Genomic DNA, 21,723 nt, shown 5'->3' on the forward strand with positions numbered 1-21,723 from the left:
TATATTTTCGAAACCGTTTTTTTTCCCTTGTATTTAGGCATATGCTCCCACATGGTTGTGCAATACTGCTTGACTGTGTACTTTAAATAAGTCATTGCTCCCTTATTTAATCTGTCCTTCTTATAATTTTTTACTACCACTCTTAAAAAAGATTTACTATTTTTTACCATGTGTTTATACCACAGATTTTGTGTGAGGGTGGTATACAATCTTGTGGGCCATTGTGTTTTTGGGTGGTTGCATAATGAATCTACTACTGTTGGTCAATGTTGAAGAGATGATTTATCTTCTAACAGGTTGCGTAGTAGGTTTCTTTTGTATGCTTTTGCGTTTTGTAAAAGAGGACACTTGAGATCTCATTATATGGAGAAGTGTGGCTCAGGGGTTAGAGGCGGCAGACCCGGAAGCTGAGATCGGTCCTGGACCAGGGTTCAATTCCCCACCTCGGCGGGTCTTGGGCTCAAAAATTCCACGGACTCGATAATTCTTGTTCCGGTGCCTACTCGACTCACAGGTTCACACTCTGCGACTCTGGGCAATAGCTTGCTTAATCTCCACTATGGCCCCTCGCGGCGGGATGCCTGGCTTTCACCTTGTGGATACCCTGCTGGGGTTATCTCACAGGGGAATACCAGGACGGGTTCCCAAGGCAAGTGCCTTGATGCCTTCGGGTGATACGTGCGCTATATAAATCGCAATACATTTACATTTACATATTTGAACCTTTAAATGAGGGAGGAAAATTTGGTTCCATCTGATCTTCCCACTACGTTGGGCGTGTGTTCAAATTAAATTGCTAGCTACGGACGAGTGGTCACTTTCAGAGCTCTGGGCGATACTAAAGTGGTTATAAGTTATTAAGTAGCCGTGAAGCTGCAAACTAAAGATGAGATCTCCCTAAAATAACAAGGTAGTTTTTGTGTTGATCCCTTAACTTATGTTTGAGAGTAGCTTGCTGAGTGGGTATTTAAGTTAATAGCTATGAACTGGTCATTGACCTTTCTTGTAAGGGGGTCCAGGATGGTTAAGAGAGCCTGATCCTTAGATTAACACGTCCAGGGCCTTGGTTCCCCCTGTGAAGATTCATATATAAGTTAATGATTTACATGGATTTGGCCCCTTATTTAAAGTTGCTCAATTATTATTGCTTAAATTGAGGGAGAAATTCTGAGTACCTGATGAGGTGAGCCTTATGTTAATTGTTGTAGAGACATAAACTGATAACCCCACTACGTTATTAATTTTAATGGTTGATTGTTGTAGTCCATAGTACCCCTCCATTGTATATAGCTGGTGGCCCATGCCCCTTGAAGAAAGACAATCTCTCCTGTTTGTAGACCAACAGCTGTACATATTGGCAGTGCAGGTAATTACAAAACGGGATATGATTTCCTAATAATACCAAAACTGCTCCAGATGTCTACATCTGCTAGTACTGCAATGCTAATGTTTTGATGTAGGTGTATTGTTTTATTGCAGATGGTTACTATTAGACATTGAAAATATATTAGTTGGAACGCCACTCACAATCCGAAAAAATATTTGGATAAATACCAAGAGGAAGGAAAAATAAAAATAGGTAAATACCAAAATAAGAAGGAAAAAACGAAATATGGATGAATACAGAATTATAAAAAAGTTAATACCATAAACTTGATAGCTCTATTTATATACACATTTGCTGTTTATAGGACACATACACATTATCACATGTTAACTTGTTTTCTTTTTACAAAGACAGATATCTTCTGATCTTCAATGGTTCTTTAATGAGTGTGCTTTGTCATTTAATTAAATAGTTGTCATCATTAACCTCAGGAAAACATTATTTAAGTGTAGTTTCTTGACTGCTCCTCTTATTACACACACCCACATACTTCTAGTTACATTTCAAGGTCCACATTCTGGCCTACATTCCCCAGTTTACCCAGAGCTAGAGTTGACCACTAACAAACTCTATTTCATTGCACGAGTCATATCATAGCTGTCAGCGAGTGACACGTTCCCAGTTATATGCACTAATGAGTGCGCTTCAGTTATGTTAGTGGCAGCAGGACACTATTATGGTTGCCAGATGACTCCATGTCTTCGGGAAAGCTGTGTTCGAGTTCTGGGCTTTATTTGCCAACCCTTTTCGTTCTCTGTATTTTATTTATTCCTGGCTCACCTTGACTGATCCAGATTAGACTAAGGTTGCCAATTGCAGTAGACTGGAGTAAGGTACCTAGGTTTACTTAGAGTCACCTGCTCATTCTACAAATATATGGCCTTATTTATGCGTCACTTTTTCCCATGTTAAAAGTGACGTACCGGCGGCGCAAGGCCTTCATAAATAAGGCCCATGGATCTTAGGACAGTCATTCCAAGAGGCTGTATGCTACCATTGCCCCTTTACGAAACACCAGTAACTGCCAGCCACTATCAGAAGCTCAGTTACATGTTGATATTGGCAGATCCTCAGCCATTTTTACCACCCTGCCCCCTCTCTTAGAAGGATGCACCCGACTGCTTGCTTGGGTCATCTACTATTCTCCAAGTGTTCAACTTTTCTTAACTCTATGATTAAATCTTGAAGGCTTTTCCTAGCACCTCATTGCGGATGGAATTTCTTTTTTTTAGTTTCTTGATCTCTCCATTTTTAATTCACCATATCAAATCCAGCAATTTTTTTCAACATCTGACTCTCCCTCGACCCCCCCACTCGCTGCCTACTCTGTCCACAAGCTTAACTTCCTTCACTGCTTCTCACATACATTGAAACCATTTTGATGGTAGCTCACATTTTGAAATGGAACTTAGCCAATAGTCTGGTGCACAGTGATTTTAGTAAATGCCCTGGGCTAGGGGCTATTTGAAGGATATTTTCAACTTAGCCGCTTTCCATAACTTACATTCCCAGCTTCCCAACCACTTCGATATCCTTGTTGGACAATAGGTGGAGAACATCTCTTGATCTGCAAAGGTATAAAGCATGGTGTTCTCTAGCTGTAGGACCAACTCTATTGAAAGCACACCCTTGTGCAAACCAAAATCCTAAATGTGCCTAGAGCTTCCATATGGATCCCTACTTTCTTAGGGCATTAGTTGGAACAGCTCTTTCTATAATTCGGGGGTGTAAAGACCTAAAGATACTGGCCACTTGCCTAAATTCTTTTTAGGAATGTGTGGCCACCAACTGACTCTGCATTACTGACACTAGAACCACATTTCTTCCAAATGTCCAAGAAAACGAGTTGTCCACAGTCAAAAAGACTACAGAATTGTCTCCAATAAGCACAAGATAATTATACCAGTGAATTCCTTAGAATTAGTTTTTGGTTCCCAACCCCTACTTGCCGTTTCCTCACATAATAACTGCCAGTCTCTGATTACCCATCCTGAAGTCCCAAAGCACACTAATGTGGCCAAGCCCAACTATTTCAAATGTTTTCCCCTGATTTTTTTCCCCACAAAACTATCTCAATGACATGGTGGTAGCATGATGACATGGTGGAAGAGTTAGCATTGTCTCGTTGTTAAATACAAAAAACATCAATGTCACTCATGTGCTGGAAGAATTCTTCCACATGGAATTCATGGCAGAGCCAAACAGGAATAAAGTATGTGACATGGAATTGGAAGGCCTGTTCTATATAGGTTAAGCTTCCCGATACAATGTCGGATGGCATTTGTGCACCTGTGATTGTTTTCCAGATGACATCCCCAACAGCAACTCCACCCTCACTAAAGCAACCACCTGCCACCTTCTAAACCAGACAGGGGATGCAAGGGTTGGGAAGATATGGCATCCACCAATTTTTGCCAGATGCCCAGTTAGTGCCCAACCATAAGTGAAGTATTCTTTTTATAAAGGGCAATGATTCCAAGCACAGAGTGGCACTTCACTTTACCTGAATCACCCTGGTCCTAATGAGGCAGAGGACAAGTAGCCTACTGCAGCACATTAGGAGTGATACCACTATCTCCATATCTTCGTCAGACACTAGGACCCGCCGTCATCATCCCCATGGGATCTCTCACCAGCGTGTAAGGATGCAAATATTTCCTCCAGCCTGCAGAGCTCCTTGCAGACAGTCTAAATCTTTTGACTAGCCTACTGAATAGAACTCATGGGGTACAACTGCAGGCAGAAAAAACTGGAAGAAAGTGTGGCTGTCCCAGTCTTACACATTTACTTAGAATGGGTGGAGTCAGAGTGCTGGGCAGAGGGCAGTAAAAAAAAGTGAGTAACCCATTCTGTCTGCCACCCAGGAAGGTCTAAAAACTTTTGAGAAGAGAAGGAAGCAGAACATGAGACAGTAACAGCATTTGTTTAATGCCTACTGCATAGCTTAAAGTTTTTTTAGTTAAAGGCCCAGTGCACTTGAAATTTTTTTATAGTCTTATAGCCCGCCGTAGCGGGCTATAGCAGCCATTAAAGGCCCGCTCCAGGATTTGGCTTGGGTCTTTAACAAGGGAGTGGAACTTTAATGCCTGTATAGCCCAGCTACAGAGGGCTATAAGGCTATTATAACATTCTGCCACTAGAAAGCAGAATGTTCTAGCAAACAAAACAAAGGCCTCGCACAGCCTGAGGGGATTGAAATCCCCACAGGCTCCGTGTGGCCTTTGTTCACAGCAACAGCTGTGAACGACAACATTGAAATGTTGGAGCTCCAGGCTTCTACCAGCCATTAGAAGCCTGGTGCACTCCATTGCTTTCATTGGAGCTCTCAAAATTCCAATGTTCTAATAAGGTATGGTGTCTGGAATGTATGTGTGTCTGTAATGTTGGGATTAATATTGTTGTTAGGACAATAGTGGTCAATTGCCTTGACAATGCATCATAAATTACTGCTTAGCTGTGAACAGGCATTTTGGATGTTCATGTATTCTTCAATATATGATGTGACTTTTGTCATCCTTGCAGGCTTAGAAAGGTTCAAAGGAAAATACCTTCATAGCGGAGAATACAAACACCCAGAGGGCTTCCAAGGAAAGAGGGTGCTTGTGGTTGGGGTCGGCAACAGTGGAGTGGATATCGCTACGGAGCTCAGTCACGTGGCTGCAAAGGTATATGAACTTCTTGTGTTTTCCACCAGAATATTGAGGGAAAAATATTGTGAGTCCAAAATATTGAGGCCTAAATTAATTATTGTATTGCATTGTATTGTGAGAAGTATGCATAGGTAAGTATATGTTTACTATACACAACTTCACATATAGATAACCACATAATATACATCTTCAAGGTACCTAGATGTGTAGTCAAGAATAGAAAATCTATACTTACCTGTTTGCACATACCTTTACAATATTTTGAATCTCAATATTTAGAGCTTGATATTTTGTGAATTGCATTTTGAAGTTTGTGAGTGGCACTTCTTAGGACTACTTTATGTACAGCATAATGCAGTTTTTGATTTGGTCCCTCACTGTTTTTGGACTCGAAAGGTTGTTAGGCAGCCCAGTAAAAAACATTATATAGGTGTCTGCTATTGTAAAGAATGTCTAAGCTCTCACTTTTCAATAGTGAAAAGCATAATATCATCCTAATTATAGTAGGGCGCTGAAAAGTTCAGGCATATTGAAATATCCACTTTTCATTACTGAGTAAATTGTGAACACCCTTTGGCAATGTCAGTGTCCGTCACTTTTTATAGTTGCATACCGTGCATGATTTACTCTAGGCAGACATAGGGGTATTTTGACTTTAGGGGTAAGAGCTTACTGCCACCCAGACCATTAATGGTGTCTCATGCCTACCGGGTCCAGGCTAGCTGTAGGGATATAGGAAATCCCTGTGGCCTTCCTTTAGTAAGCACACAATGCAGCTTGTGAGGCATTTAAGGGGATGTTTTCATTGTGTTTTCCACCTATATATTTGTAATTGTATGTATAGTATTCAGTGTGTGAAGATCAGTATTTTAACTTTTTTTTTAAAGGAAAAATTACTGACTGGACATTAGTTTGTTGAGTGTTATTTGTTGAGTTGATTAGTTTTGAGATTTTAGGTCATAACACCTTCCCGATTCACCCGTGCACTGCTCTGCCTCACTGCCGTAAGAGTCAACTTCTTAACACCTTCAGCGCGGCGCGAATTTTCGCGCTGTGCTGAAGGTTCTAAGAAACGAACGTGGCCGTGACGGAATGGTTCCGTCATAAGCACAGCCCAACCGGCGCTCGTGACGGAACCGTTCCGTCACAAGCATCGAAGGGGTTAAAAAGGTTATTTGGTTCCCTGTTTGAGGGTCCACAGTAAAGGGGATCCAGGACACCAGAAGCAAAACCCCCTAGCTGACAGAATTGGGGTCCAGTAAATTATGATTGCTTTGGTATTTTCAAACCTAGACATCTCAGAATAGGTTTAGGCCCAGATCCAGCTACAGAGATGAAACAGTGCTGTCTTCCATTGGCTGATGTTGCATGGGTGTCAGTTCAGAAGAGAGATTTCCAATGGGTTCCTCACATGTGAGTTTGTGGAAGGAGACAGGAGCCAGCCTTCTTGGACTCCACTATATTACTTGGATAAGCAGTTAGTAGTCATCACATAACAATTCCGTACACATCACCACTAATGAAAGAGGGGCCTGATGCCACGTCTCCTACAGGTATGGTCCCAAAAGTGAGTCGGCAAGAATCTACATATGAAGTGGTTTGTTGACAAAATACCATGAAGGAGAAAACACCAGGGCAGCACGAGCTGTCAGGAGTCCATTATAGCAATACATTAGCTGTCTGTGATCTCACTTTCTGTTCAGGGTTTTGTAAATAATTGAAACTGTGAGAAACTGGGTTGGTTGACTGAGTTATGAGCCCTTGTCAAGCACCAGTCAAAAAACCTGTGCAGGGTGATCCACAAAAAGTCATTAATTTAACCTGTGCTTAACCCAGTGTAGCCTGGCACAAAAAGCAGTTAGGCTTAACTTAGAGGCAATGTGCAAAGAATTTATGTAGCACACAAACATTAATAAAGTGAAAACAGAACATAAGAAAACCCCCACACTAATATAGAAAAATAATGTCAATTTAAAAAAAAGATTTGACACCAAAAGTACACAAATTGAATAAGTAGAACCGGAGTTATGAATAGTTAATGTTTTTAGTAAAACACAGTGCCTTAAAGATCAAAGAGCCAACCACTGACATCTTGTTGGGTGAGACTGGTCAAAGTCGAATAATATGGCCGACTGTGATGGAGCGCAATTCAGATACAGGAAGTGGAATGGGCCCTATCAGGGCTTACCTTCGGACTTAGAAAAAGTGTCAAGAACAATGTCTTGAGAACGTAAAGTTCAGCACAGCAAGGCTACAGGTAGTATCCAAGGAGGGAGCATTGTTGTCGGGAAGCCTTGGGTCAAAGCTGTACATTCTGACTTAATCATTTTTATGGAAGTCAAAAATCTCAAGCTGGATGAAGCAGGTGGCTGTAGTCTAGACAGTTCCAGGGGTGCAGGTACCCCTTTAGTAAAGGACAGCTGAAAAGGATTTGCTGCTGCAGAGAAGAACGTAGCGGGAGCAGCCGAAAAGTCAGGTCGTCCAGTGATGCATCGTGGGGAGATAGAAGAGCAGATTGGTCCCGGTCTCCTCTTGGTTCTCAGAGCAGTTTTAGCCAAAAAATGTCAAAGTACTCAGTTTGGGATTTTGGGCTATCTGGGCACCTTTAGCACCACAACCAAGGGTTTAGGACTGATGGAACACCAATTAGGGATTCTGGACTCACTCAGGCTGTGTACAGGTGGTGCAGGTTCAAGATTATGGTAGCTTTTATTGTGCCTATGGCTCTGGGCAGGAGGCCAGCAAAATATCCCTTGCAGGCACTCTGGTAGTCCTGGATTGAGTTGAAGATGCAGGGCTCAACAACAGGGCTGGCCTCTGAGTGTTCAAGGCAGGCTCCAGTCCAGAAGGCAAAGCAGTTCTTCCAGGCAAAGCAAAGCAGTCATGCGTAGTACACAGCAGTAGGCAGTCCTCTGAGAGTTCTTACACAGGTCCAGGAGTGAACTAAAGAGTGGTTCTGAGGGTCCTTTTTCTAAACCTGGGTACCCTTCCTCTGAAAGGTGGGAGAAGCTTCTAGAAAGGTTATTTGAAGTGCTAGGAATTTTCTGACTCCCCTGCCTTGGCTCCAAGCTGGCGGCAGTGACAATGTGGAGGTGATAGGTCCTTTGCATGAATGCAGAGAACAGCCTATTCTGTTGCAAGTTGGGTTATGCTCAGCTCCACCCTCCCCGTACTGATGGCTCATTCAGGCACTCCTAATCCCTTTATTGTGTGACTGTGTGGGAGGAAGCCAGTTACACCCAGTCATGTCACCCAAGACAGGCTGCAGGCACAGAAGAGCCAAGAGCAGGAACATTCCAACTTTCTAAAATAAGTATTTTCTAAATTGTAATTAAAAATCCGACTTTGCCATTCAAGAGGATTTTTCATTAAAGTTTCATAGATCCCAAACATTAACTGGACACCTGGTCCCAATCAAAAGTTAGCACTTATTGAATGTAATAAGGCAACCCAATGTTATCCTATGGGACAGGTAGGCCTCACAATAGTGAAAAACGAGTTTAGGAGTTTTTCTCTATCAGGACATCTAAACCTTACAGTACATGTCCAACCTTTTCGTTATGCACTTTGCCTTTTTGGCAACCTAGGGCCTACCTTAAGGGTGACTTATATGCAACACAAGGGGAGTTTAAGGAAGTGCTTAATTTGTAAAGACAAAAGTGCTAGGGCCTTCGTCAGGAAGCCACTGCAACTTGCACCACCCATTACAAGGCCAGCGCAGCCAATGACAGTGCCAACAATACTACTAACCATCACACTTCTACAAGTGTGCCGATTCAGACTATTCCAGGCCCCCAAAGCTATACAAATGGCTAAGGTAGCCAGGTATTAGTCCTTTACTTTAATGTATATTGAATTAATAAACAACTGTTGTGTTTGCAGTTTAAAATTGCATTCAGGCTACAGGTGGCACAATGAGTCCTGCAGGCTTACCAGTAGCATTTAATTCACAGGTCCTGGGTATTTGGTATATCACTCTGCAAGGGATTTATGAGTAAATTAAGTATGTAAATCAGGTGCAAACCAATTTTACCATGTTTAGGGGAGAGAGCACACGCACTTTAGAACTGGTTAACAGTGATACAATTCACAAAGTCCCAAGGACTACAAAAACGAGTTCAGCAAAGAAAGTAGAGGGGAAAGGGAAACATTTGGGGATGACCCTGCAGAGAGGGCTGGGTCCAACAGGAACCAAAAGAACCTTGGCCAATTTGTCCTTAAATCTATTAATAATTCAAGAAATCCCCCAAATATTGAAGCGGGCAATAGCTAAGTCTTGCCTCTGATAACAGGACTCAGGAACTTAGGCAGTGGATGCAGAGTAGTAATGTAATGTCAGAAAGTGTTAACTTCCTACTTTGTATCCAACTGGGTGATGCATTCTTCCACTCTTCACAGCAACCGCCATTGACAAACATAATATAATATGTTGTGCAATAGTGGATAGGCTAATGGGAGGAGAGAGAAAACAGAAACATTGGATATGCCCTCTGACTCATCACTTCTCTGGCACTGACTTTTACAATTAGTAATAGACACCTAAAGACAAATTTATTTTACTAATCTGCCATGAATATTCTGCATCTAACCTCGGTAGTGAAAGGATATACCTTAAAAATAGCTCTGTGTAACCAACTCTCTGTAACCAACTTTCTGTGTTCCTAACTAGGCATGGGCGGAAAATCCGTTCCGCTCGCGGATTTTGCGGATTTTCGGGAAATCCGCAATCCGCGAGATTCGCGAATCTCCCGCAAAATCCGCAAATCCGCGAGCAGCGGATTTTGCTCGCACTGTTCGCGTGAGTTCGCGCCCCGCGAATAAGTGCAAAATTGCAGAAATACGATCTTAGCAAAACTGAAAGTAACTACTTACCAGGTTCAAAAGTTCAGGCTCATCATTAGTAGCCATTTCCTGTAGTGCTTCCTGAGGGGCCCCTCCAGAGTTCAGTTGCCAGTTGAAACTATTATGTGACCCTGCTCTGAACCTCAGAATAGTTACACATATGCCACAAAGGTCCTGAATTACAGCTAAGGGAGACAAGCAGGAGCCAGGCTGGAAGTTAAAATCCATTAATCAGCCCCTAATTCATTATTGTCAGTTGGGGCAGGGCAGGTGTTGTAACTAATTTTGCAACAATGAAAGCACTTAGCAAGTGCAAAAGATCACTAATCAGGGCGCACTAAGGAAGCAGGTGCCAGCTAAAAAAATATTCTGTGACACATTAATCAGCCCCAAATTGATTCAGGTCACTTGAGGCAGGGAAGGTGTGCTTTGCTTTGCCGAAAATAATGTACACTGGACAACCAGAGGGTGTGGTGATGAAACAGAGGGTGGCATGGGTGGGCCAGAGGGTGGCATGAGTAGTCAGAGAGTGGCAGTGGTGACAGAGAGTGGCAGTGATGAAGAAGAGTGTCCCAAACAGGCTGGACACGTAGAAACAACAAGTTCGCAAAACTTGCGACCCGACAGGTAAGTTCGCAAATTGCAAAATTGTAAAAACCCTCGCGAACTGGCAGAAACACGGGCGAACACAAAAAAAAAAAAAATCTGCGGAAATTCGCGGATTTTGCGGATTGCGAATCCGCAAATCCGCAAAATTCGCGAACGCGAGATCCGCAAAATTCGCCCATGCTTATTCCTAACACAAAGATTGACTTCCAGAAATTGCAGTATATTAAGATTTAAATAACTACCTTAGGTTCGCTAAACCTTCTCTATCCGTAAAATAACTACCTCAGACTTTATAATATGAACCTTCTGTTTACTGATTGAATTTGATCATACTGTATATTTTGTACAACTGAAAAATAATTAACATTTGCTAATATTAAATAATATAGGTATCATTTTCTTTGAATAAACTTTCATAAACACATAGCATAAATATTCATATTCTCAAAGCTAAATTCTTCCCGTTCATTCACAGAAAAAAACGAAAGTTACAAAATTTTAAGCAATCATAAAAGTCTTAACTCCTAATGTCAAATGTTCAATCAGTAGTTCAAAGATCCTTTTTCACCAACACAATTGAATTTCAGGAATACTACTCTGTATTCAAAATGTCCTCCAGTAAGCACTCAACAAAGTAACTGTTCTCCACAAGTGAGTCACAAATCCAAAAAGCAGGATCCTGGCTGCAGAAACATTGTAATACAATTGCTCAGAAGGTTCACTGTGCAACATGAGGGAAGGTTTACCTGATAACCCAGGATGGCAGACTACATCTCCAAACATTGTGGGAGATCAAGGGCTCTTGGGATTTGCAGTTTCGTTGCCAGGGGCCTTTCTCCAGGCTGCGCTAAAAGCCGGTCCTCGGCTTTCTGAGGCCCCGGGCGAAAGGGAAGATGTGAGGCCCCTCTAATTGCATATTGCGTCGCAAGAAGTGACATCACAGAAAGTGACTTCGCAGGACTTTTGATCTTAGTTATTTGGCATCACTGAAGCAAACTAATGTGGATATCAGTAACATGGACAAAAAGGAGAGGGAATGGAAAACAGGTGAGCAAACACACATGCAGACAGACACATGCTTTTCCGCAGGTGCAGCAATGATGACTGAAACCAGTAGGTTTCGGTGGCATTCGGTGAAGATATATATCCCTAACACAGCCAGAGTACAAAACATGTTGGAAGTCCTTAACCCTTTCGCTGGGGCGGCTATTCCACCGCAGCGCTAACAGGGCGTGGCGGCCGCGCGGCGGCCGCATGCTGGTGACAGAACCACTCCGTCACCAGCCGCGGTTGAGCTGTGCTCGTGACGGAGTGGTTCCGTCATGGCCCGCCCCGCTCAATAGAACGCGCCGCGCAGGAGCGGCGGCCGGGCCATGACGGAACCGCTCCGTCATCAGCACAGCCCAACCGCAGCTGATGACGGAGCGGTTCCGTCATCAGCATGGAACGTGTTAAAAAACCATTCAAATTCTGGAGTAAAAAAAGAGAAACCAAAGTCAGCAGGCGCTGGTGTCGTGATGCATGTATACGGCCCGGCTCTGGTCTCCACGAGCAATTAGTGTGCATCTCTCCCTCCATGTCCCCTTACCCCTATAAGAACTGCATACCCTCTTCTCTGATTATTGGGTGGGAAACCATGTTGTTATCCCAAGTAGGGGTAGCTTGTTGTTAGGAAAGACCTGCAGAAAAAGCTACGCAGGCAACCAATCCAGTTCTAACCAGTGCTGTGTTCTAAAGCAGACTCTGCGCCAGGGGACACAAAATAAGAATTTTCTAAACTCTGAGACATTGTTACAGGGCTTTGCCAATGAACCCTAGAATTGAATGTGACATTCTGAACGCAGGATGGAGGGTGGCCCCAAAGTGTACTGCAGCACGTGGTCCCTAGGCTAGATGACAACACTGTCTATGCAGCACAAGGACACAAAAGCATGGAGCATACAACCACAATCACATTAGGCACACATTACATGAATAACCCGTCTGTTTAGAAAGAAGGAGATTACTTCATTTATATTGGAATGGAGTGGATTTTGTTGGGCAGACCTTCTCCCAGGGGAACAACGAAAAGGGCATTTATTCCTGCACTATAGAATCAGACGCCACCAAATCTGCCTAGACTGGTGAGGGAGTCACCCATCTCTGTTGGTGGGAGCACAGATAGAGTGCACACAAGGTCCTGTAGATACATTCAGAACCGTACTTTGATTAAAATTGAAGGTCACAGTCATGAGAGCAAGCAAGAGCTATTACCGCTATTAAACACAAATGTAGGTAGCCTCTATTTAATTACAAACAGTATCTTGAACGTTGCAAACGAAAAATGGGCAAACAACCTAATCAGGCAGACAGCAAATTGCAGTGAAGACACAACCCCGGGACACTGAAAAGACACCTCATTAAATGATGTGTGGAGTCAAGCAAGAAGTAACCCGTGTCCTCACACGGGACTTCCAGGGGCGAGAGGTCAGGCGATTGCTGCAGAGCCAGAGTTTGACTGCGCCACCGGCAGTGGGCACACACAGGAGCAACTGCGGCGGGAAACGTTTCCGGACCCAGAGCCTTGACTAGGGCAATAAATGAAAGGAGAGAGGAATCTCCGTTTACAAGTATCTGTAAAAAAATAAAAAAAGAGGCCTCTCACTTTCAGAACTCTTTCATTCGCAATCATCGCTTCTCTCACAAGTGGCGAGCCAGGAAGGAAATGTCGAATGGCGGGGTGGGATGAGATCTGGCTGGCTTACTTTAAGGAAGGATTGGCAGCAGGCCCAGCAGCAGTGTGCAAGTATAGTATGTGCGCAGTGCAGGACAGGTACAGTACAGTATAGCAAGTAGTATGTAGTAGTATCTTGTATGTATTTATAATTTATTATAATATATTAGCAGGAGCGGAGCAGGTCTTCTCTTACCTTATTGTACTCAACGAGGAGGCCCGAACCGACTCTTGCGGCCCGATGCGAGTCCCGACTTTACCCTGCTCCTCGCGTATGGCGTGCGTGCATGCTGCGCATCGCACACAGCAGAGCGGGGGCTGGCCAAAAATCATGTCCAGGGCCGTCATTGGTAGCGCTTTCGCGCGCTACCAGATTGACAGCCCTGGGACCCACTGTCACCCGCATGAATCAAGAAGCAAGGCCAGAAGGCCTGACGCCCGCGTACTGCGCACATCACCACCACTAAGCTAGGTGGTGGGGTGGGGTGCGTGTGTGCGCAGACTAGTGACGGACTAGTTCCCTTCCTGCTTCTGTCATACTGCCTGAGTGCAGCACTGTGCTGTGCGCGCGCAGCGCTTCTGTTTCCATTACCATTTATTCCCCGCAACTGCGGGGCCGGCGGCGGGGCCCCCTGAGCGCGAGGCCCTGGGCAGCTGCCCATACCGCCCATGCCTAGGACCGGCCCTGGTGAACGCCACCAGCCTCCCTTGCTTGAAATAGACTCAGCACAAGAGAGTTTGGAGTATGACGTCCCTACAAACACCAAGCCACTAGTGGTAAATCATGCCTCCTGATCTGCTTTCCGACAGATAATAGTACACAATAAGATCTTGTTCTGCATGCCACACAGTTCAGCTATGGGGAGACCTACCCCTTTATGGCCTCACTAGGATCGAGTGGGAACTGTAAACCACTCAACTAACCTTTGACACATATCAACCCAGTACTTAGTTTTATCACACTTCCACATGAACTTTAAATACTTTATAAATAAAGTGTATTTTTACTTTTTTGAAGTGAAGCAAGAGAGTCAGTGGAAAAGAGTAAGATAACAGCACCTCCATGAGGGTGTGTGCATAGTTTCCTATTGTGCAATATATGTTTGCAGAACCACAATAGTCTAAGAACACCTTAGGAAGAAACTGCAGAGACAAGCCATTGGTTGACACACTTCCCACACTAATGGACCTATGCCAGATTGGCTATTTATGCTGCTAACGATAAAGACTGATTTACTTACTTTTAACTGAAACAGAGAGTAGTTTTCAACAAACAGCAACACTCTATACACTCATAAAAATTAAGGCAAAGTTAGTGTAAAGCCTAATGCTATCCAAGTGCAGGTGATCTAGGTGTCTCTTGGAGCTGTGACAGGACTACAGTCCTGAAGCATGCCCCAGGAATGCTGAGTCTGACCTTCAAAAACATATTGCAACATCCTTTAACAAAACGTACTACCCCATAAACTGCAAGACGTGCAACGATGCTTCTCTGAGGTAGTGCTCTTACTCTATTTTCTGCACACTTAGATTACCCGATGCTCTCATCAGTTTGAACGAAGGTATAAATACGCTCAGCAATCCTACAGCAGTACTCATGTGAAATTCCCACCTCGTGGTGATTAGCCTTCCTTGATGCTGCTGGATGCCCCGAGGTGTCAAACCATCACTTAGTGCTTCCACATTTATTACTTATCACTCTCCATGCGTGGATCGCAGCCTGGTCCTGGCTACTTCCAGTACCACCAACATGCTAGGCCAGGGAAAATGCCAGCATCAGCCTCCTCTCGAATCATATCCAAATAAGATGTATGCCAGACTCATTGAATCAGTTCTAGCATATTTCCAACGGTCTTGGGCTCATCCCAATCTCAGTGGGCAGAAAAAAGTGACCGAAAACAGACAGGCTGACTTGATCTGTCAGTAACTTTAAAAGCAAGCACAGTCGTGTCAGTACCTGCAAATGATACAGGATGAAAAGGTAACCAACCAGGAATGGTCACCAATGAATAGCCTTGTTTAATTATTAAATCACTCTTACACCAAGATCTCACCCTCACATTGAAATAAAACAACAATCTAAGCCTGACACAGGCAGGAAGAGCTTCCATAAAATGAGATTTATGTGGGATAAGGATTTCACAACAATCTCTTGAGTGGGCAAATGAAGGAGTGTTAGACCTGACAGCCTTGGGGTGTTCTTCTCACCAACCTTTTGCAGACCTCCTCCATTTTTCTGACCTCGTTCTTACTGGCTTTAAGGTTCTGTGCACTTTATCACTGCTAATCAATGCTAAAGTGCTTGTGGTGCTTGTGCTCTCTTCCCTAAACATGCTAATATTGGCTCGTTCCCAGTTTACATATTTAATTTACTTATAAGTCCCTGGTAAAGTGCACTTCATGTGCTCAGGGCCAGTAAATGAAGCACTTATTGGGCAACCCACTTATGTAGCCTTCTGCCCATGTCTCAGGCCTTCAATTGCAGAGCCTGTGTGTGCTGTTTACACTGCCATTTCGACCGGGTGAAATAAGCCTTTTGTCAGGCACAACCCGTACCTTTTTATGAATACAAGACACCCCTAAAGGAGGCCCTGGACAACCCACAGGGCAGGGTGCAATGTATTTTAAAGGCAAGACATGCAGTTTTAAGTTTTACGTGTTCTGGTAGTGAGATACTCTCAAATTCGTTCCTCACTTCAGCAAGGCATGTCTCTCCCATAGGATAACATTGGGATTACATTCTTTTAAGTTTAATTCTATATTATGAAGAGATAGGCTTTTCAAGTTTGGTGTCTCTGGAATCACAATTTAAAATCACTACGTATGGTGAAGTCGGATTATAAATAGCAATTATGAAAATACCACTTTTAGAAAGTTGGCATTTTCTTTAGCCATTTGGTTCCTGATGCCTGTCCTTGATATACATATGGGAAGGGTGTATTTCTCCTAAACAGCTACAAACTATGAGAGCTTAGGTGTGACTTGATGGGCCATCCATGATGGAGGATAGGTGGAAGCTGGACCCAGTCTAGCCTCACTTACACCTGAAGAGGCACTATCCTGTCCCCACACAAAGGGCTCCATACCCCTCTGTGGTGAGTCTGTAGCCAGGGCAGGAAGTGAGGACCTCACTGCACTTCAAAGACCTGTCTTCAATGTTTCCCCCACTTCAAAGGCACAACTGGTTATACATACTGGACCTCTGACACCACCACTTCAGTTCACTTCTGGACCTATGAAAACTCTGCCAGTATGAAGGACTGTTGTGCTGCTGAAGGACTGCCACTCTGCTTGACTGCTACTTTGCCGGACTCTTGCCGTGCTGTGCTACCCTGCTGCCTGCAGTTTCCCTGCCTGGGTGAAAAGGACTAGACCTGCATCACTTGAAACCAGAGTAACTCCATGGGCTAGCTGGCTGACCTCACAAACAGGAAAGACTTCCAAACTATCTGCTTTTGCACCTAAACTCTGTCATCCGTTATAGCTGGATTTATAAAGCGCACAGCCACTCAGAAGAGTATCCCGGGGCTAAGAGAGAAAGAATAACAAGAGGCCTAAGCAGGGATCTGTGAGTGTGCCCTGCCAAGTAGTGACACCCCAATTAAACTAGTGCATCAGCACCATTGCATGGATAAGAACCAGCTCATCCCCCGTGTTGTGTGGATTGGAACTGGCCCATCGCTCTGGTTATGTGACCAGATCCGCCGTATCGTCTCTACTGCGTGGCTCAGCCCAGACAGATCGCCTTTGTAACTGCAGAGGGTCTCTGCATCTCCGTTGACGGCATTCTCAACTTTGCCGAATCTCCGCATCTCAGCAGTTTTTTCCTTAACAATTCATATCTTAAGTTCTACTTATTGGATTTTTGTCACTTTTGTCCTGTTTTATTTATTAAATTAAATTATATTTTTCAAACCTAGTGTGAGATCCTTTTGTGTTTTTTCTGTTGTTTTACTGTTTGAAGTGTTGCACAGATACTTTACATATTGCCTTTTAGTTAAGCCTGACTGCTCTGTGCGAAGCTACCAGAGGGTGAGCACAGGTTAATTAAGGGTTTAACTGCTTCTTACCCTGACTAGGATTGTGGTTGCTGCATGACTTTGTGTCATTTCCCAGTCAACCAAAAACACAATTTCTAACAAGGAATATCTAAACCACACATTTGGTTCAATTGAAGTCAAGCAGGACTCGAGCTCCGAGGGTGCATTAGATTGTTAAATAAGTAAAAGGCTAGGACTGAATTACTGTTAAATCAATCACAAATGTGGATTGCACCACCAATTCCAAATTCCAAAGTGTTTAAGTCCATCCAATATTTGTATCACAAAATTTCTTTATTCTTCACTTTGAGATTTTAATTAAAACAGCCAAACAGCCAAAGCGTTTCGTCCAAATTCCGTAGACTTTCTCAGGGCCTATTATCTAGGTATGTTGTTCAACGATCGGTGATATTTAAAACAACACTGTAAGGTTCCTGCACCACAGTGTATGCCTTTCTTTAGAACTGATCCCTCCTGTATCCAGGTTAAGTTCAAGTATTACTCGGCTCCTGTGCCACGCAGCATCAAAGTTCAGTCCGCCATGGTCCGCATCCTTGGATGGACTTAACCACTTTGGAACTTGGAATTGGTGGTGCAATCCACATTTGCGATTGATTTAACATTGGTCTTGGTGACTGCTCTCTGGAAACAGCAGGAGTGGTGGAGGTGCACATCGCATGAGTATAATACTCAACACATTGGACTCTTTGTGGGGGACTTTTGCTCTGGGGGAGGGCTTCACATGTACATTGTTTTGTAGATGTTTGGCTTGCTGTTTCACCTTGGTTTTGGACTGGATCACTGTGTCTATGATGACATGGGGTCATCTGTTAGTCTTTCTTTTAGGACCTATGTAACATGTGGTATTGACATCTTGTCATGTAACTTGGTGTCAAACACAACATTCAGAAGCACACACAATGCCCTACTATATTCATTCAGTTCATGAAGTTCCATTAATATGTAAGGGCTGAGCACAATTGACTGTTACAAGTTTGAAGGGAAGGCATGGCCTGATCTCTGCTTTACTTTGCAGGTCTTCATCAGCACCAAGAGAGGGGGTTGGCTGTTCAGCCGTGTTGGTGATAATGGCTTCCCCTTTGACATTCTGATGACCACAAGGTTCAAGACTTGGCTTCGGTTGTCGCTCCCAGCTCCTATAATAAACTGGATGTTTGAGAGGAAGCTCAATCAGTGGTTTGACCAAGAAACCTATGGATTGCAGCGTGACAGGCATGTATTACAGAAATGAGTTTACCCAGATCATTTCCCTTTCAAAATGTTGGCCACCAAGGGGTGTCACCAAACAGCGTACCCAAGAGATCAAACTGGGTGTTTCTGTACATTTTGTTAATAAAATATGTTCACACAGTTAAAATCTAAATTACAGAAAATATATTTATTTTTTATTCTTTTGGCATTTTAAGGGAGCTTCTTGAACTCCTCACAATACAAAGAAACACACAATACATACATGCAGACTTCTAGAGATCCCTTAGATCTAAAGATCCACTGCCACTCTTACTAGCAGTACGAGCAATAGGCCACACAAATAATACCTACCAGTGAGATAAAGGAAATCAAGCCACGCATACGCATAGCTCAGTACTAACCAAGTAAGCCATTCTCCCTGGAAATTGCACTTAAACATCAAGCCGCTAAAAGGAGCTTCACTTTGGAGACACGTGACCTCTAAAAAACAAACTTCTACTCCAGAGTGCTTTTTCTCAGCAGCATCCCTCAGTACTGCAAGCAATGCAATAGGATGCACATCAGATGCACAGCAGATCTTTTGACATTCATAAATAAAGTGAAGCACCCTCCTCCACTCACTGGCACCAACCCCCCTTTCACAATCTCAGGGTTTATTTACAAGCCCCTTGCTCCGCTGGTGCGTCACTTTCAATATGGGAAAAAGTGACATAACGGTGGTGCAAGGGGCATGTCAATAAGCCCCCATGAGCCTCATTTACGAGGCCCTAGTGGCCCTTATGCACCGCTGATGCATCACTTTTTAGATGCTCTCGTGGCACAATGTGCCGCAGCATATTTACAAGGCCACGCAAAGCCACTTTGCGTGGCTTTTCATGGCTTGTAGATATGTGCCTCTTTCACGCAGAACACTGCGTGAAATGGGCATTCCATGGATGTTGCTGTTGGTGTTCCCATTCAACAATCATGGAATATGAAGCATTCTCAGATTTACGAGGAATTGTAAACCTGGGAATGCATCAGATTCTAACGCCGCCCTATGGGTGGTGTCAGGAAGGTGCAACAAGGTGAAATATCCTTATTGCTCCTCATTTTGTCCTCTTTCTCTGTGTGCTGCATTCTGCAGCACACAAAGAAGGAGGAAATTGCCTCCATTGATTGATTTTGAGCAGAAATGTGTCCCTGCCTAAAATAAATCATACCCACAATGCAGGCACCCTTGAAACATGGCGCAAAAGTGCCTGCGTTGGTGCTAGGCTGCTTTTTTAGCGCAGGAATGAGTACAGGAATGCATCGTATTCTTGTGAATACTGTGCATTCCTGCACTTTTAGATGTAGGAGCGTGGCGCTGCAAAATTGCTTTCGGCACCGTGCCGCACCATTCTATTGTAAATGTGGCCCCATGTGTTCAACTTGTACAAATCATGTGATTCACTCGACCCACCACCCCATAGGCCGTGGCCCGTGGAGGGAGTTCCGGTGGGGCAGACAGGCGGGGCAGGGGAGGGGCAGGGTGGGGGGTGATAAACACTGGAATATTGATGATTGCAACAAATTTCATAGCGAGCCCTGCATCGCATTTTGCAATGCCGGGCACAGAACGAAATTCATTTTATTCATTTAATTGTTTACTTTTCTGCAATCATCCATATTCCGGTGTTTATCACCCCCCACCCTACCCCTCCTCCTCCCCCGCCCCACCTGCCTGCCCCACGGAACTCCATCCACGGGCCGCGGCTGCACCCCATGCTCTGTTCCTCTGCCACCTGCCCTAAATAGTTATACCTGGAAGTAATGAAGTTCTGTATTCACGTCAATACAGCTTTGTGCTTACCAAATTTAAAAAAAATAGTCACACTTACAGGTTGGGGTTTGTTAAGAAAGCCTACTATCATTTTCGATTCAGTAATCATGTTCAATCCATCTATTTATCCATGGAACAAATTAGCCCTACCATAGAACATTAAGACATTAAGGCACCAAAGAGTTAGTTCTCAGACTAAATGGAGGAAGAGCTTTTATGACTATGAGCCGTTATAAGATCACAGAGCTTCAAGGTGCTTTGCAATATCCTTTGACTTAGTGCATAGGTTGTGCTACTCCTTATAATATATGGCTTTACCAACATTTTCGCTCAAACACCTATTTGGTCTCTTGTTCCTTCTTATGAAAAAGTTTTGGTTCCAGATATGTTGAATACCTGTGGAATTGTTAGACCTGGCATCCTTGGCGTGGTTTCCCCTGTCTTTGTGCCTCTAGATCCTGTATTTTTGATGCTATGCTGGATGTTGTTTTTGCTACTTTAGATGCGTTGGGCACTTTGACATAACAGTCTGGTATCCCTGAACTCAGAATTTAATAACACATCTTTTAGGAAAGGTGGTTTTTAAATCCTGTGTTTTAGAACAGCACTTATAGAAAGTTGCTGTTCTCTTGTCTGACCTTTCTGTGTGCCTTGGCCTATTTGGGAATTGCCTGTCTGGTTTGTGAGTGGCAGGGGCTGGGTAGCTCCCAGAGGCTGAGTGGGCCATCCCTGGGCTGGAAAGCTCCTTCTGCATCTAGACTGGTGGGAATGGGTAGCAACTGAGCCTGAATAGGGCTGTGCCTGCCCTCCACAATGCTGGCTCCACCTCCTGCTGGGCGGCGGACGACCCTGCCCCTTTCTCTGAAAGGGAAGGAGAGGCCAGGAAAACAAAGGGCCCAAGGAACACCCAGAACTGGTTCAGACCTGCACAAAGGGAACAAAGAGCTAGATGTAGGTAAATAGTATTTACCGATTCGTAAATACCGACTTTTACCGATTCAGCATTTACGAATCGGTAAATGCTATGTAGCTAGAAATTCGGTAAACATTTACTGAATCGGTATTTGTGCCTGGAGGCCCATAGGAATGAATGTCAATTAACGAATCGGTAAATACCGATTCGGAAAAAAGGGGGAAACATTGAGGGTGGCACGGTGTCACTTTGACACCCTGTTGCACCCCTCAATTGTTTATGGGTGCACATGTTGCAGACATACATGCCCTAAGGGCATGTATGTCTGCAACATGGCACTGAAGCAACTTGCATTAAATTATTTTTTTGTTTTTTTTCTGTTATTTACCACCAACTTGTAGTTGGTGGTAAATAACGAATCCTAACATGGGATATGCACTCATTTAAGTGCTCCCTACATTAGGAATTCGGTAATTTACTGGATCGGTATTTAAGAAATCGGTAATTTACCGATTCCTTAAATTACCGATTCCTTAATTTCGGCCTCCTACAT

At 43.8% G+C, this 21,723-nt stretch overlaps 1 protein-coding gene across 1 annotated transcript in view; it reads left to right on the forward strand.

Annotated features, from left to right (window-relative positions):
- LOC147747820 (dimethylaniline monooxygenase [N-oxide-forming] 2-like) overlaps positions 1 to 21,723 on the forward strand; it is a 286,573-nt gene that overhangs the window by 194,761 nt on the left and 70,089 nt on the right. Inside the window, exons 5-6 of the mRNA XM_086956221.1 lie at positions 4,910 to 5,052; positions 18,278 to 18,474. Of these exons, the coding sequence (XP_086812347.1) occupies positions 4,910 to 5,052; positions 18,278 to 18,474 (340 nt within the window). The remainder of the gene's footprint in view (positions 1 to 4,909; positions 5,053 to 18,277; positions 18,475 to 21,723) is intronic.

This window comes from Lissotriton vulgaris, chromosome 1_1 (genome assembly GCF_964263255.1).
Source record: "Lissotriton vulgaris chromosome 1_1, aLisVul1.2, whole genome shotgun sequence".
NCBI classification, from domain to species: Eukaryota; Metazoa; Chordata; class Amphibia; order Caudata; family Salamandridae; genus Lissotriton; species Lissotriton vulgaris.